The following is a 16,125-nucleotide window of genomic DNA, read 5'->3' as shown; positions in this document are numbered from 1 at the left end:
CATGTATATTGGGGTATCCTGAGGGTTGACTCCTGTCTTCCTACCCTCATGTTAGAAAATTCGCTAGCAGAGTAGTCTTGACTAACCCCCCTCTGGTGACCAGGGCCTCTTTGTGGAACTTAGTTCTAGTTCTCAAGGCATTAACACAGCTTCCTTTCAGGCCTATGGCTACTTTACATAATTTTCCCCCAGAAAACTGCCCTTTTTTTTAGTGGGAATAGCAACATCTAGACGGGTGTCTGCACTGACAGTTTTTTCTGTAGCTAGGACTTGTGTCAGAAGAACAGGGTGGTTCTCCTCACCAACCCTACCCAAGGTTAATTCTGTGTTTGCCAGATCCTGTCTTTTTTTATAAACCTTTCAACCTAGAGAGTGGGATTGGCACATTTTGGATGTGTGCTGAACAGGGAGCACACATCCCTGTCTACCTTCAGTCATATGAAAGCTTTTTTTTTTTTTGCTGCACAAGGCAAACAGATTTAAAGTTTCACCATCCACCATCTCCAGATGGGTAAGGGATGGGATAGTTGAGGCCTACAGGGCTCATGGAAGGGAGCTGCCTCAGGGCATAGTTTCTCATTCACTATGGGGTGTTGCTACCTCTAGCATTCAGAGGTTTTTTGTCTTTGGAGATGGTTTGTAGAGCAGACACCTGCAGCTCCCCCCATATGTTCATTAAGCACTACTAGGCAGATGCCTATGCTTCCAGGGATGCAGCCTTTGCCAGGCGCATGCTGTAGAGCATAGTTTCAGATGCTTTAGGCAGCTCCCAGCCTTGAGGAGCCATGGGTTGGGTATTTCCCAGATGTCAAGGACTGATCCTGCCATGGAGATTCCACCAGAGAAAAGGGAGATTTGAGCTTACCTGTGAATTCCCCTTCTCGGTGGTCTCCATGGCAGGGTCACATAAAGCTAAACTGAAAGGAATCTGATAGTTTACTAAGGAGCATTATGAGTTTTGGTGCTATACTTAACAGGGACAGCATAAGGATAAAAAAGTCAATATCCAACCTATGGAATGCTTGAAATATGACTGTTGCAATGCAATTTTAAATGTGAAAACTGTATAGTTAACACATCTAAGCTGTGCTGAAACTGTAAACTTCAAGGATTAGAATCCTAAATCAGGTTGTAAAGAATCAAACATTTAAAAATGGGCTTTGGATATTTATAAAACTCATGATTAAGGAGCTGAATCAAAACTGAACAAATCTATGATGTAACTGATGCCTTCTACTGCCTATTGACTAGCCACTTCTATATGCTTATGTATTTAGATGTTGTCTTTGATGTATTTTCCTCCAGTCTGTATTTCCAGCATTGCTCTTAAAGCTTGTGGTGAATATTCTTGATTTTTTCCCCATATTTTGGACCTATGACCTTAGAGAGATCCCTGTGTCATTCAAAGACAGTAGCCATGGCTGCCCTATTGTGGTGGCTGGAGTATCTCCAGCTCAAATCCCACTGGAAATGGGACAATCAAGATTGCAGGTGATCTCCCCCTCGGCTATTCACAGATGAACTCTGGTTAATCTCCTCAGATTATAAAAAGCAGGGTCACACACTCCTCTTCACATATTTGCCCAGGTCCAACATCAGGAGCATCTCAGTTTCAAGGAGACTTGCCTGCTTATCTCGTTACAAGTAGATACAAGCACAAAGAACCACAAACAGCATAAGTAGGCTAGGGAAAATTCCCAGAAATCATAATGCTAAATGTGTATTTCGACTATTTCAACCACCAGATCTTCATTCACTTGTTCTTCCCAAGGCAGCTGCCTCCTGTCTGGACACTAGCTTTGACTGGCAGCAGCAAGAACTACCTTTCCCCATTTACTCAGTCAAAAGAATTAAAAAGGGAAGTGGATGCTAGTTAAGTCACAAGCCACTGCACCCATTTTGCCCCTCATCCACCCTTACAGTGCTAAAGTAGTAAATTGCCCCAGTTAGGATTATAACAGTTCAAGGATCACTCATTTTACATCTCTTCTAATGATAGCACCAGAATCTTGGATAATTCATAAACTTGCTCTTGGTTTCATTGCCACTGAAACTGGCTATGTTTCTCTTATAAGAACATAAGAACAGCCCCACTGGATCAGGCCATAGGCCCATCTAGTCCAGCTTCCTGTATCTCACAGCGGCCCACCAAATGCCCCAGGGAGCACACCAGATAACAAGAGACCTCATCCTGGTGCCCTCCCTTGCATCTGGCATTCTGACAAAACCCATTTCTAAAATCAGGAGGTTGCGCATACACATCATGGCTTGTACCCCGTAATGGATTTTTCCTGCAGAAACTTGTCTAATCCCCTTTTAAAGGCGTCTAGGCTAGACGCCAGCACCACATCCTGTGGCAAGGAGTTCCACAGACCGACCACACGCTGAGTAAAGAAATATTTTCTTTTGTCTGTCCTAACCCGCCCAACACTCAATTTTAGTGGATGTCCCCTGGTTCTGGTATTATGTGAGAGTGTAAAGAGCATCTCCCTATCCACTCTGTCCATCCCCTGCATAATTTTGTATGTCCCCCCCTCAGGCGTCTCTTTTCTAGGCTGAAGAGGCCCAAACGCCATAGCCTTTCCTCATAAGGAAGGTGCCCCAGCCCCGTAATCATCTTAGTCGCTCTCTTTTGCACCTTTTCCATTTCCACTATATCCTTTTTTGAGATGCGGCGACCAGAACTGGACACAACACTCCAGGTGTGGCCTTACCATAGATTTGTACAACGGCATTATAATACTAGCTGTTTTGTTCTCAATACCCTTCCTAATGATCCCAAGCATAGAATTGGCCTTCTTCACTGCCGCCGCACATTGGGTCGACACTTTCATCGACCTGTCCACCACCACCCCAAGATCTCTCTCCTGATCTGTCACAGATAGCTCAGAACCCATCAGCCTATATCTAAAGTTTTGATTTTTTGCCCCAATGTGCATGACTTTACACTTACTGACATTGAAGCGCATCTGCCATTTTGCTGCCCATTCTGCCAGTCTGGAGAGATCCTTCTGGAGCTCCTCACAATCACTTCTGGTCTTCACCACTCGGAAAAGTTTGGTGTCGTCTGCAAACTTAGCCACTTCACTGCTCAACCCTGTCTCCAGGTCATTTATGAAGAGGTTGAAAAGCACCGGTCCCAGGACAGATCCTTGGGGCACACCGCTTTTCACCTCTCTCCATTGTGAAAATTGCCCATTGACACCCACTCTCTGCTTCCTGGCCTCCAACCAGTTCTCAATCCACGAGAGGACCTGTCCTCTAATTCCCTGACTGTGGAGTTTTTTCAGTAGCCTTTGGTGAGGGACCGTGTCAAACGCCTTCTGAAAGTCCAGATATATAATGTCCACGGGTTCTCCCGCATCCACATGCCTGTTGACCTTTTCAAAGAATTCTATAAGGTTTGTGAGGCAAGACTTACCCTTACAGAAGCCATGCTGACTCTCCCTCAGCAAGGCCTGTTCGTCTATGTGTTTTGAGATCCTATCTTTGATGAGGCATTCCACCATCTTACCCAGTATGGATGTTAGGCTGACCGGCCTATAGTTTCCCGGGTCCCCCCTCTTTCCCTTTTTAAAAATAGGCGTGACATTTGCTATCCTCCAATCTTCTGGCACCGTGGCCGTTTTGAGGGACAAGTTGCATACCTTAGTCAAGAGATCCGCAACTTCATTCTTCAATTCCTTAATAACCCTTGGGTGGATGCCATCAGGGCCCGGTGACTTATTGATCTTTAATTTATCAATGAGGTCTGAAACATCTTCTCTTTTAACCTCTATCTGACTTAACTCCTCGGTCAGGAGGGGCTGTTCGGGCAGCGGAATCTGCCCGAGGTCTTCTGCCATGAAGACAGATGCAAAGAACTCATTTAATTTCTCTGCCATCTCTAAGTCTCCTTTTATCTCCCCTTTCCCTCCCTCACCATCCAGAGGGCCAACCGCTTCTCTGGCGGGTTTCCTGCTTCTAACATATTTGAAGAAGCTTTTATTATTCCCCTTAATGTTGCTGGCCATGCGTTCCTCATAGTCTCGCTTGGCCTCCCGTATCACCTTCTTACATTTCTTTTGCCACAGTTTATGTTCATTTTTATTCTCCTCATTAGGGCAAGACTTCCATTTACGGAAGGAAGCTTCCTTGCCCTTCACAGCCTCTCTAACTTGGCTGGTTAGCCATGCGGGCACCCTCCTGGATTTAGTGGAACCCTTCTTTCTTTGCGGTATACACCTCTGCTGGGCCTCTATTACTGTTGTTTTAAGCAGCCTCCATGCACTCTGGAGAGATTGGACTCTTTTTACCCTCCCTTTCAACCTCCTTCTAACCAGCCTCCTCATTTGGGGGAAGTCCGCCCGTCGGAAGTCAAGGGTTTTTGTTAGAGATTTGCCTGGTATTCTTCCCCCAACGTGCATGTCAAAACGGATCGCAGCATGATCACTGTTCCCCAATAGCTCAGTAACGTTTACATCTCTAACCAGGTCCTGCATACCGCACAATATTAAATCCAGAGTCACCTGTCCTCTGGTGGGCTCCGTGACTAGCTGCTCTAAGCCACAGTCATTTAGCATGTCAAGAAATCCGGTTTCCTTATCATGACCAGAACACAAATTGACCCAGTCAATATGAGGATAATTGAAGTCCCCCATGATTACAACCCTGTCCCTCCTTGTCACCTCCCTGATCTGTTTCCTCATTTCAAGGTCCCCATCCGATTTCTGGTCTGGAGGACGATAGCACGCCCCCAGTATTACATCGCTGCACAAGCCTGGTAATTTAACCCACAGAGATTCTACGGTGGAGTCGGACCCACCTTCAATCTCTACTTTGCTGGATTCTATCCCTTCCTTAACATAAAGGGCCACCCCACCTCCAACACGCCCCTGCCTGTCCCTCCTGTAGAGTTTATACCCCGGGATTGCGGTATCCCACTGATTCTCCGCATTCCACCAGGTTTCCGTTATGCCCACTATGTCAATGTTTTCCCTTGTCACCAGACATTCCAGTTCTCCCACCTTTGCTCGTAGACTTTGGGCATTCGCATAAAAGCATTTGTACACGGAATGCCCTAGGATGTGCTGCTTATTCGCTCCTTTGTCCCCGCATCCTCTCATTGTGCCAAACCGTCTATCACATCCCATCACGCTACCTTTGCCAATTTCTTCTCCTACCCTGCCTTTGTCTTGTTGTTCTCTAACCTCCCCATCCTCATCCCATAGGGATGAGGAGTCCCGAACCGGATGCCACTCGGCTCCTGTCGGCCTTCCCCCAGGGATCAGTTTAAAAGCTGCTCTGCCACCTTTTTAATGTTATGCGCCAGCAGTCTGGTTCCATTCTGGTTCAAGTGGAGCCCGTCCCTCTTGTACAGGCCCCGCTTGTCCCAAAACGTTCCCCAGTGCCTAACGAATCTAAACCCCTCCTCCCTACACCACCGTCTCATCCACGCATTGAGACCCCTGATCTCCACGTGCCTAGCTGGCCCTGTGTGTGGAACAGGTAGCACTTCAGAGAACGCTACCTTTGCGGTCCTGGCTTTCAGCTTCCTGCCTAAAAGCCTAAATTTGGCCTCCAGGACCTCCCCGCTACACTTGCCCACGTCGTTGGTGCTGACATGCACCACAGCCGCTACCTCTCCCCCAGCACTGTCTACTAGCCTGTCTAGACGAGAAGTGATGTCCGCAACCTTCGCACCAGGCAGGCAAGTCACCATGCGGTCCTCACATCCGTCGCAAACTCCCCTCTCTATGTTTCTAATAATCGAATCCCCCACTACAAGAAGCCCCCGACCCCCCTCCCGCCGAGGAGTATCCCGAGTGCGTTCGGATATGGGCCCATCCCCTGGAGAAGGGGTCCCCCCAAGGGGATTGTTTCCCTCCTCTCCAGGATGACATCCTCCAGTCCCGAGACTTCCCACCCAGGCAGCCGAGGAGCTGCACGCCTGAGTTTGGGACGAAGCCTGATCGTCCCCGGAAGTCTCCCCACAGTCCTCCTCTGCCTGCCTGCGCTTCTCCAGGTTGGCCACCAAGGCTTCAAGGGAGCGGGCACGTTCCCTGAGACCCTGGAGCAGCTTGCACCGAGGACACACCCATGACTTATGTCCCAGAGGTATATAATCATACATGTGGCACTCAATGCAGAACACTGGATAGCCCCCTCCCTGCTGCTGGCTGCCTGACTGCATAGCTTTTTTGTTGTTGTTGTTTTATTTAGGGGTCCTTTTATAAACCCTACACTGGTTAGCAACCCTCTTCTCTAGGGAAGAGGAAGGGCAGTGTATGGGGCCCTGGCCTCCTTGCCCTGCTGCTGAACTCGCCCAGATGCTAAACTCTGTTTACCTGGCACTTGGGGTCCCAGAGGCCACACGCATCTGGAGAGAGCCTCATGCGATGGCAGGCCTAGCTTTATGCTCCTGGCTGGCTCCTCCTCCCTCCTTCCTTCCTGATTGAAAGGGGGGCTGGTCTTCCCAGGTGAGTTTACAAAAGCTCAGGAAGACAAAAGTCTGCTGATGGGCGTAACCTACTCTGCAGGCTCCTGAATGGGCATTGCCCCTTACTAGGTTCTTTCCCTCCTAGTTCTGTTCTCTTAGGCTGGACTGTTTTGTAACCTCAAGCTAGTTTTTATTTGAGTTTTTAATTATTTATTGCTGTCTATATCCTGTGTCCCAATTTACTGAACTGTTTAGGCTATGTTCTAACTTAGATTAAGTTTAATTTGGGTTAAGTATAGGGTTAATTTAAAACAAAGTAGAAAAACCTGCTTTCAACTTTATCCTCCTCCCTTCCTTCGATTAGGTGCTACTTTAGGTGCAGCTAACTTTCAACTTTGATTTAAGTGCCTGACCCTTGGGCTCTTACTCACGAGTTGGACTCTGCTCCTGCTCAGAGTAGACCTACGTACCTCCCTTAGGTGCTAACTTTCAATTTTGCTTTAAGGTTGATTTAAAGTTAAAGTTAAGGTTAGAAGACAGGGAGTTAGAAAGACAAAGAGTTAGAAAGAGTACACTTACCCTCTCGTCGTCTTCCTCCTCTCCTTCTCCAAAAGTCACTTGCCTTCTCCTCGCCCAGATGCTAAACTCTCAGTTTACCTGGCACTTGGGGTCCCAGAGGCACTTAGGGTTCCCAGAGGCCACACGCGTGTCTTGATTTAACTGCCTTATGCCTAAATCCTAACCAACTTTCCAGCACTGACATAGCGGTGCCAATTGGACATGTGCTGCATCCTCACAGAAGCCTCCTCAAAGTAAGGGCATGTTTGTTCCATTATCTTGGAGCTGCATTGCTCTTATACTGGTGCTGGAAAGTGGGTTAGGATTGCACCCTAAGTCATGGAGAAAGGCTATTAACAGCATTTTTGTTTGTTTCTACCCTTCCTTTCACCAGTAAGTCCTGAGGCAGTTAGCAGCACATGATAAACACAACACAATCAAAACCAACAAAACCCCAAAGTCAGTGTAATCAGAGATAGTAAAAGTGTCACACCCATAGTTGAGGTTCATCACCAGACCATCTTCGCATTACTCATGATTCCCTTCTTGCTTTGAGACCTTACCACCCACATTTCAAACTTGCAAGCCTATCTGCACAGCCCTAAAGGCCAAGCAATTGAAAGGAATACTACACTTAACGGGCTGAATGCTACATGCTATTAAACTGCACCACTAAAGAATCTCACTAAACTCACACACACCTTGCCTTTAACTGTAGTCTTCACCATGAAACATCCATCTGTTCAATATCTACATTTATAATTCAGAGGCAAATACATAATTAGTAGGACAAATCACTTTATTACAAAGAAAGAACAATGCTACTTTTATTTTGTTGTACAAAATACTTGATTTCTTTGTAGAGACAATTTCAGTCATAGGCCATAACACAGTAACGAGCTGGCTTTAAACTATCTCAACATTCCAGTTAACTCTGGTATCAACTCCTTTCATTAAAAGTCTGTAGCTTGCTGATGTGCTCTACTTTTACAACTGGTCAAATATTGCTATAAATCATACATATGTTTCTTGTTCACATCGCTAGATACCCATTGTCACAAAACATCTCAAGTTAAATTGGTGGAGTATGTCAAATAGAATGGACTTTTCTACTTAAAACTTTCATACCAAGTATTATTTCTTGAAGTGTCTACAGGATGGATTCAGATTTATACAAGATGTTACATGTATATTTTTACAGAGGCAAACAAAAGAGAGTTTTCACTAATTTCTCAAATAGCCTGATTTAATTTATATTTTCAGTGAACTTGGAGGGTCAGGTATCCAAGCATACCAATTAGATATTTATGTTAAAAGAGAATAGGCTTCGAATATAAAATTTAAATGGGGATTTATACATGTCATAAGTGCTATTTAGAGAAGAAAGGCATAAAATATAGTCATACAATGTCATTTTACATCAAGGGGAACCACAGAAACAACTTGTAGGCATGTTACTAACTGGATAAGTATGGGTGTGGGGAAGACTGTGGATGTGTGACAAATTATATTTAGCCTATTGGCATAAACACACTTACACTAAAAATCATATCTGATTAACACTGCCACAAATTTACCTTTGGTAGTCATGACATACCCTTGAAAACAAGTGCAGAAATACATGAACTCAAAGTGCAAAAATACTCGGATATACCCAACAGATTATATTGTTAAGTAATGTATCTACAATCAAAAGTTATTAGTAGCTAAGTAGCCATAGAACAAGAGTTCTCACATTCTGTCACGGCATGCCTCCCTAACACATGAAGTTTAAAAATAAGAAACCTGGCTGAGGGTCCTCTTAATATGTAAAAGTACTTGCTTTCAACCCCATAGCCACTGGCAGATCTGGATACAACCCAGGGTTGGAAGTAGTGTGTGGTGACCAAGGAAGAGGAAGCACATTGCTTGTCTATGACAATTCAAGGAAGAGCTGACATGTTCCTGGAAACCACGTGCACTTCCTTGGGCATTCCTCCCATTTTGAAAGCCACGGCCATAAAGATTTTCTGAAGTGTGTTTCACAGTATTTGCAAGAACAACCAAAAGGTATTCTGTGTTCAGCGAAGCTTCTGTGATTTTAATTGCAAAGAAGAATCAGAATCTTATGGCTGCTTCACATACTTTTCCTGATGTGGGTATTTCATATATGAATAAGGAAAGGGTCTCTCTCATGTGTAAATGGAAGCATGTCCTACCTTCTCTGTATACACAACTATTCAGGTAGGATGACCAACACCCTTTTCATAAATAGTTCTCAGAAAAAGTTAACATGTGAAATGACATTTCCTTGATGAAATGAATGTATAACCCATGGAACTGGGTATGCAGCTTAAAAAGATGGCTTGACATTTTCAACTTGATATGCAAAAGTCTCCAAACCTCAGCTGAATTTGTTGCCATCTCTCATTGCCATATACTGTACAAAGTTTATTGATGCCATTTTTTTTAGTCTTAGGAAATAACCAAGAGAAAAGTGCTACTTAAATTGTTATCAGTTTAACAAGGCTTTTAGAAAAGGGTTTCCGTCATTTTTCCATGGCATTATAGATTGTGCTGCAGTATGAAAGGCTGCATTAGCATTTTCACTGTAAAATTGGTATTCTAAGAACTGCCCACAATGCTCCAACCTTTTGAATCTCTTCTTGGCAATCATTTGACCAAATCTCTCTCTTTCCCAGCATATTAGTCAGTGCTTGGAGATACAGCTGGGTAAGCGGGGTTCAAGTCCTGCCTAAATCATGAACTTGCTACTGGGTGATCCTGGGCAAGTCACTGTCTCAGGTTTTCCCGTCAGTAAAATGTTGCCTCCCTCCAAAAGCTCGGTGAGGGCAAACAAGGAATGATTGTAAAACACTCACATTTACCATAATTCACTTTAAAAAACTGATCATCAAGATCAAGTAATTCCCATCTTCACTTATTAGGCATTGATGGAAAAATGAAGTGCAAAAATATTCATTTTATTGCACATATGCATCTCACCATGTTTCCAAAAAAATAAAAATCCTATTTAGATGCCACAAATACAATCCACAGGAACCGCTGAAGGCCCATTCAAATGAATGTAAAGATCACAGCTGTTGACAAAAGGTGTTCCTGCTGGATTGTGCCTTTGTGCTAAATTCACCATGTACCGGCAGAATTCAGCCACTTTACAATTTGGTAAACATCTATTTATTTATTTAAAAAGGCATTCCAATGCCTCTGTTTAATACACTTGCGTGTTTAGGAACAGATTAACATTCCCATTAAGGGCAGCTTCACACACAACATTTTTGCTACATGGGGGTAAGGAAAAGCTATGTGCACTCCTTTGTCACGTTGATACTGTTCTCCTCCATCCCCATGTGGGAAAAATGTGAAGGCGCCTGAAGCGGCTGGCACATACGTGATAAGATGATTAGGTAAGAAGAGTATTAAAAATGCCATGATTACAATATGAAACTAAAGCGAAGCAAGACACTGAGAAAACCAATGGAAAAACAAAAAACATAGAAGCATGCAGATATGTGCAAAGTTGCTTTACATTTCAGATTATAGAAATTGTCAGGAAGCAACACAAATGTTACAGAGTGAAAATTCTTATTAGTGCAAAATCGCATGAATATGCCAGAACAAAAGCATATAGGTTCTTTTTCTTCCTTTTTTTCCTAAGCATTCCAAAGCATTTGTCTTGGAGGATTTCATTGTGGAAAAGACTCTTGTAAACATTCAAAATATCTACAGATTTAGCATTTCTCTGCCCATGAGAAACGAAGAGTAGTGCATTTACACCGAGTTTGCTTTTCATAACAAGTGACGAGTTGTTGCCATTTGCATATCATTGGGGGATACTTTCAAAGGTTAGAATCTGTGTTTATAAACACTAGAAAAATCTTTACAAAAAGGAATATATTAAAATATACTATACATTTAAGTTACTGTAAACTAAAATATTTGCCTTGCGCTAAAAGAACATGATGAACATGGAATATAAGCAAAAAACCATGAAAAAAATACAGCAAGACAGGACTGAGCAACTTCTGCTCAGTGATAAATCTGTGTCTGTCAGATGGCATTTGGTGCAGCTTGCAGGTCTACACCTGCTTGTGTGCTGTCACTGTGTTTTGCCACTTGGTCAGAGTTTGATGGAAGACATGCTCTCTGACATCATCACTGCAAGGGTAATGAGCCGAGTCTATTATAAACCTCCCACCAACAAGGACTGGAGGTCAGTGGTAGAGTACCTGGTTTGCATGCAGAAGGTCCCAGGTTCAATCCCAAGGTACGACGAGGGAAGAGCCCTGCCTGAAACCCTGGAGAGATGCTGCCAGTCAGCGTAAATAATATCAAGTTAGAGGAGCTGATGGTCTGACTCAGGATATGCCCATCTCCTGCCACCATCACACTTTATGTGATGAGACAGCAGAGCCTAACAAGGCAGTAAAGTGGACACTTGACCCTGGTATCTGAAGTGGCCGATCTTGACCTGGCGACTGAAAGCAGTCCCTCCTTGTGGAAGAAGGTGCTCATCCTTTAACTGGCCACCACTGGAAGTAAACAATGTTTTCTGCTTCCTGTTTGGATGCAAGAATAACTTGGGCAGCAGATCACAGCTTCTGCTACCTCAGTGCAGTGACCAACACTTAGCTCTTCAGTGAGAGTTTTCATGTAGAGCAGTGCTCCCTGGAAGTCACCCCCACTAGTAAACCTGAAAAACATGGGGGAGAATTAAACATGTGATAGACTTGCCGGTAAGCATTCTCCAAGAGCTAAGGGCAGTTTCAACCTACCCAGTCAGACTTATGCATACATCTTTCATCTACTATAAAAATCCGTCCCATGTTTTACAGTTTTTTTTAAACAGAAGTGAAGTGGAGCATGCACCCAAAAAAACAAAACCAAAAAACCCCAACTATATACTGGAAGCAAACCCTGGTCACTAAAACCAGAATTATAAATTATGATTGAATTATCAGCATTAAATATAAAAAGGCAATTATTGTGATAAGATGTTTGAAAAGAAAATATTTACCATCAGCATCTCCATAGCCTTACATTTACTGCAGTCTTCAAACAACTCATTCTATGGGCCATGATTCACAAAGGGCATGCAAACCACCCGTGTTTTTCCCAGAAAGTCTTTTTTTCAGTAGCTCCCCAAAGAGAACCTCCCAATCATTTCTCAGAACTTACAGATGTTACCCACCCAGTGAGTTTTCTTCTAGAGAATGCTCAATGCCACATCTCAATCCTATTTTTGAAATTCAGGAAAATAGAAACTGCAGTGGCAGGGAAGATACATCTATGTTGGGAGCTACTGACAGGAAGTGGCCTTTCAGATGCATGCAAAACCCTCTGGGTATCAACCAGGGACTCTAGAAGAGAGAAGACTGGATAAAGTGGTAAGAAAAATGCAGTCACTATAGAGTCCATTTTGCTGATGCAAAATGCTGATGCAACGTTGATGCTGAAGTTAAGACAATGAAAAAATAAAATATTTGGAAGTTCTAACTGCTACTTCACAACTTGCAGTGTAAATGTGCTCCTACTATTTGGAACTTGATGCTTTCATTTCTGCAAAGAAAGAGAAGACGTTAAATTTCCAGCACCCAGGACAACCAAATGCAGACAAAACATTAAAAATCAGAGCACCTGGATCTGGCTTAATGGGCTTGTGATGTGCAATCACTGTTCAGAATGTACTTACAACAAAAATGGACAGATTCATCATCCGGCTGTGGTGTACCTGTTCCAAGGTCAAGAATGCCAACATGCTACCCTTTATCTGTTTATGTCAGGGACGCACAATTCAAATCACGCTGGAGGACACTCTGACCTTTTTGCTGAAGATCTCACTCTTATGGTAACTGCTAGGTGTGTGTAGAATGTACTGTTTTCACGACACTTTCTTTGGGCCACATTCCCCACTGAGGTCCCCTATCCTCACTCTTGTTGTATTATATTATATTGTACAATATTGTACAATATTGTACAATATTATAGTGTGGGGAGGGGATGAGGCAGAGGTGAGATTGATCTGCTTGCAATGGGTGCAAATGAATTACATTGGGGTGACTGACTGGCCTTGAATGGGATATCCATGAGCTCCCCTTTCCTGGTTCTGAGCAGGAAGGTTGCCCTGAGAAACCTCCCACTCAGACTCTCCAAAATGAACTATTGATTCTGGGGGAAATCTCCTGCTTAGAAGCAGATAGGGTAGCCCATTTTTTCAAAAGGGGCTTCCCTTTGGGGGAACCCCACTTCCTTGGTTGAAGACCACAAGTGCATTTATGTTGGGCTAAAGCATGGGGGAGAAAACTCCCACATGAAAGTCAAGGTGGGGAATTGCAGCGCAGTGCATGCCCAAATCAGGAAGTATCTTGCTTTGAGAAGGGCAAAGCCAGAGGGGGAAATTCCCATCCCTTTTGTCAGGCAAGGGCTGAAAAAATGCCACTGGTATTTCTGCAGATCCAGGAAGTCTGTTGAGGCTGCTCGAGAAGAGGGACTGGGGCTGCTTGTGCCACGAAGAAAGCCCTGGATCACAGTGAACATGTGGTTAAGAATCCCATATGAGTCAAAACTCACAGATATGACTCATGAATGTCCTTTCCCATGGAATAAGCGCACATTTGGTTTGGGCCAGTCTATTCAAAGTTAAAACATATGCCAAAAGTCAATGGCTTTTTTTAAAGACGTCATGTATGGACGTCAGAGCTAACTGTGCATAGCCAGAGTAAAAGCCAGGAGCCAAAGCAGACCACTGTTGACCAGGCAGCCCCGATAGTGCTTTCTGGTTGAAGGAATTAACAGTGAGCCTGGGAGGGCAGAAGGCTCTGACCTGGGGGTTCACCAGATGAGGCAGCAGTACACAAATCTACATGTCCCCAGTTTTAGCCCCACCACTGTCAAGGAAAGACAAGGTTGCCACATACTTTATCTCTACACTTTACAGAGCAATATTTGGGTCCTCAGGTAAAACAAGTCCTTCTCCAGCTCCGTTACACTTTGCTCCCTCACCCTTTTTACCTTGCAGCCATCGAACTTGGGTGGCGGGTCCATAGCCTCTCTCGTTCTTGGCTGAGATCCTGAACACAATGGCAGGTTTGGATGTGTGGTCAACATGGGCATTTGCAAGCTGGGCAGCAGTCACAGTACAGGAGGTCTTAAGACCACAGTAAATTTTCATAAACATAAGCTGGCTGGGATTTTCATGAAGTTGGGTGGTTCTTATAGCCAAGTAGGCCGAATATTCCAAGATATTTCCTGAAGGTGAAACAGGAGGCTCCCATGAAAGGTGAACACAGTCTGCACTCTGAGGAGAGGAAATAAAATCCACATCACATACCCATTGTTTTTTCATTACCTAATAAAAAGAGGAGAGAGGGATGTTTGTACTGTCTGTCAAGAGAGAATGATTGGGTGCCAAACTCTTTGGGCAGCAGGATTTATCCCATCATTCAGATCTGTGACAACTGGTTACAACACTTCAATAGTAAGAGCAAAGAACTACACAGTACAAGCAAAAAGGTACTCCATTACTACATCCCATCATTCAAGACTGCTCTGACCCTGACAAAATGAACACCACAACCATCCCTGAAGAAAATATAAAGTGCAAACAGTCAAAGTTCTTCATATACATCATCTCAGTAACTCCTATAATAAACCTGTATGGTAGGTTTCATCACCCTGTCCTCCTCACTGGGGGGGGGGGCAGCATCACATAGAGCAGGTTATGGAAAGCCATAAGGATCAGGGTGCACCCAAAAAATGGCCCAAGTCCAATTCACCAGGATTTATTCCATTTAATACAGCATTGAAAAAGGCAGGTTTCTTGCTGGGTTACTTCACCCTTGCCATTAGTGAACAAAGTCTCTCCAACCAGGTAGATGCCCTCCTGGGGGGGGGGGAACAGCCCATGGAAGGGCTGCATGAGTGGCAATGTGCCCCTGCCACCAGCTGCTAGATGGTCCCTTCTAGATCGAGGGTTGGACTATGCTAGCCGAGACCTGGATTAGGTTGTGGGTGCCACAAAGGTCTTTCCCTCAACCCCCCTCCCCCGGAGTGATAACCCATGACTTCCCTAAATCTCTACCTTCCCCTTGCTCAAATTCCTTCTGGCCCCAGTCATCCAGGCCTTCCTCACACAGGTTTGTTGGTTTCCCTCCTCCAGGGCTCACCACTGGCTGCTTTCCTCCTCTCCAGTCACTTCTCCTCCTCCTTCCTCTCCAGACAATTAGTTTTCTCTTCCTCTCTCTCCACTTTTCTCATCTCCTGGCTTGCTCCTTCCAATCCTCTCTCCTTTCACTTCCTTCTTCTGTCCTTCTCTCCCCTTCTTTCAGTCTCTCTCTCTCCTTGCTCCTTTCACTTATCTCTCTTTGACCTGACCTACCACCTGCTTCTGAGGGCTACCTTGGGCACTGTCTCCTGCTCCGCAGTTGATCACTTTCAGCCATGATCAGCTCCAGCTGGAAGAGGGCACTACTGAATGATGTCACTAGCCAGCAGCCTACCTTCCAGCTAATCGGTGGAATCTTCATGCCGCTCTGGTTGGGCTACTCAGAGCAAGGGCTGCCATAGCAGGTCAGCGCAATAATACTATTTCCATAACACAGAGCTGAGTAACAAGTAAGTCACTAACAGCATGATCTTATAGACATTTACTTAGAAGCAAGTCTTACTATGCTCAGTCGGGCTTATTCCAGGTTAAGTGTACATTAGGATCACAGTCTAAGTAAACCTAATTGGTTGCTGAAATTTAAAGGGTGAGCTTGTGACTCACAGTTCATGCTGCCAACCTTGATGCTAAACCAGATCATAATCAGATGCAACCTGGGGTTAAGTTCCATTTATATATTAAGCATGTGCCTGGCCCCAACATCCGTGTTTTTTATCTCCTAAATATAAGTGAAGAGACCCAATTCAGATCAAGACCACACAGTATAGGGAACTTTAACCGTTTGCCCCACCCACAATCTCAATCTTCTGTGGCTATTTGCCCCAGAAGGGAAGCTCTCATTGGCACCTCTGAGTTAGAACCTCTTCCACCACAGGATCCCCATGCTGCTCTCCCACACATTAGGACAGAGGTTTATGGTGCTTTCGCAACAATGAAACGTGCATTCCACCAGGACATGCCCCCCACAGGATTGGGCCATAAGTCA

At 44.5% G+C, this 16,125-nt stretch overlaps 1 protein-coding gene across 2 annotated transcripts in view; it reads right to left on the bottom strand.

The window, feature by feature from the left end:
- Window positions 1-7,769: 7,769 nt before the first annotated feature.
- Window positions 7,770-16,125, bottom strand: part of HCFC2 (host cell factor C2) — a 28,932-nt gene continuing 20,576 nt past the window's right edge. Inside the window, exons 15-16 of one of the 2 annotated variants that reach the window (XM_066634266.1) lie at window positions 13,988-14,273; window positions 7,770-12,535 (exon numbers count right to left, since the gene is read on the bottom strand). In XM_066634266.1, the coding sequence (XP_066490363.1) occupies window positions 12,510-12,535; window positions 13,988-14,273 (312 nt within the window). In that variant the 3' untranslated portion in view covers window positions 7,770-12,509. Of the gene's footprint in view, window positions 12,536-13,725; window positions 14,274-16,125 lie in introns of those variants that run through there. The other variant, XM_066634265.1, reaches the window with a different exon arrangement.

This window comes from Tiliqua scincoides, chromosome 7 (genome assembly GCF_035046505.1).
Source record: "Tiliqua scincoides isolate rTilSci1 chromosome 7, rTilSci1.hap2, whole genome shotgun sequence".
NCBI lineage: Eukaryota > Metazoa > Chordata > Lepidosauria > Squamata > Scincidae > Tiliqua > Tiliqua scincoides.
The sequence above is the reverse complement of the archived record's forward strand: the minus strand, read 5'-3'. Positions and strand labels throughout refer to the sequence as shown.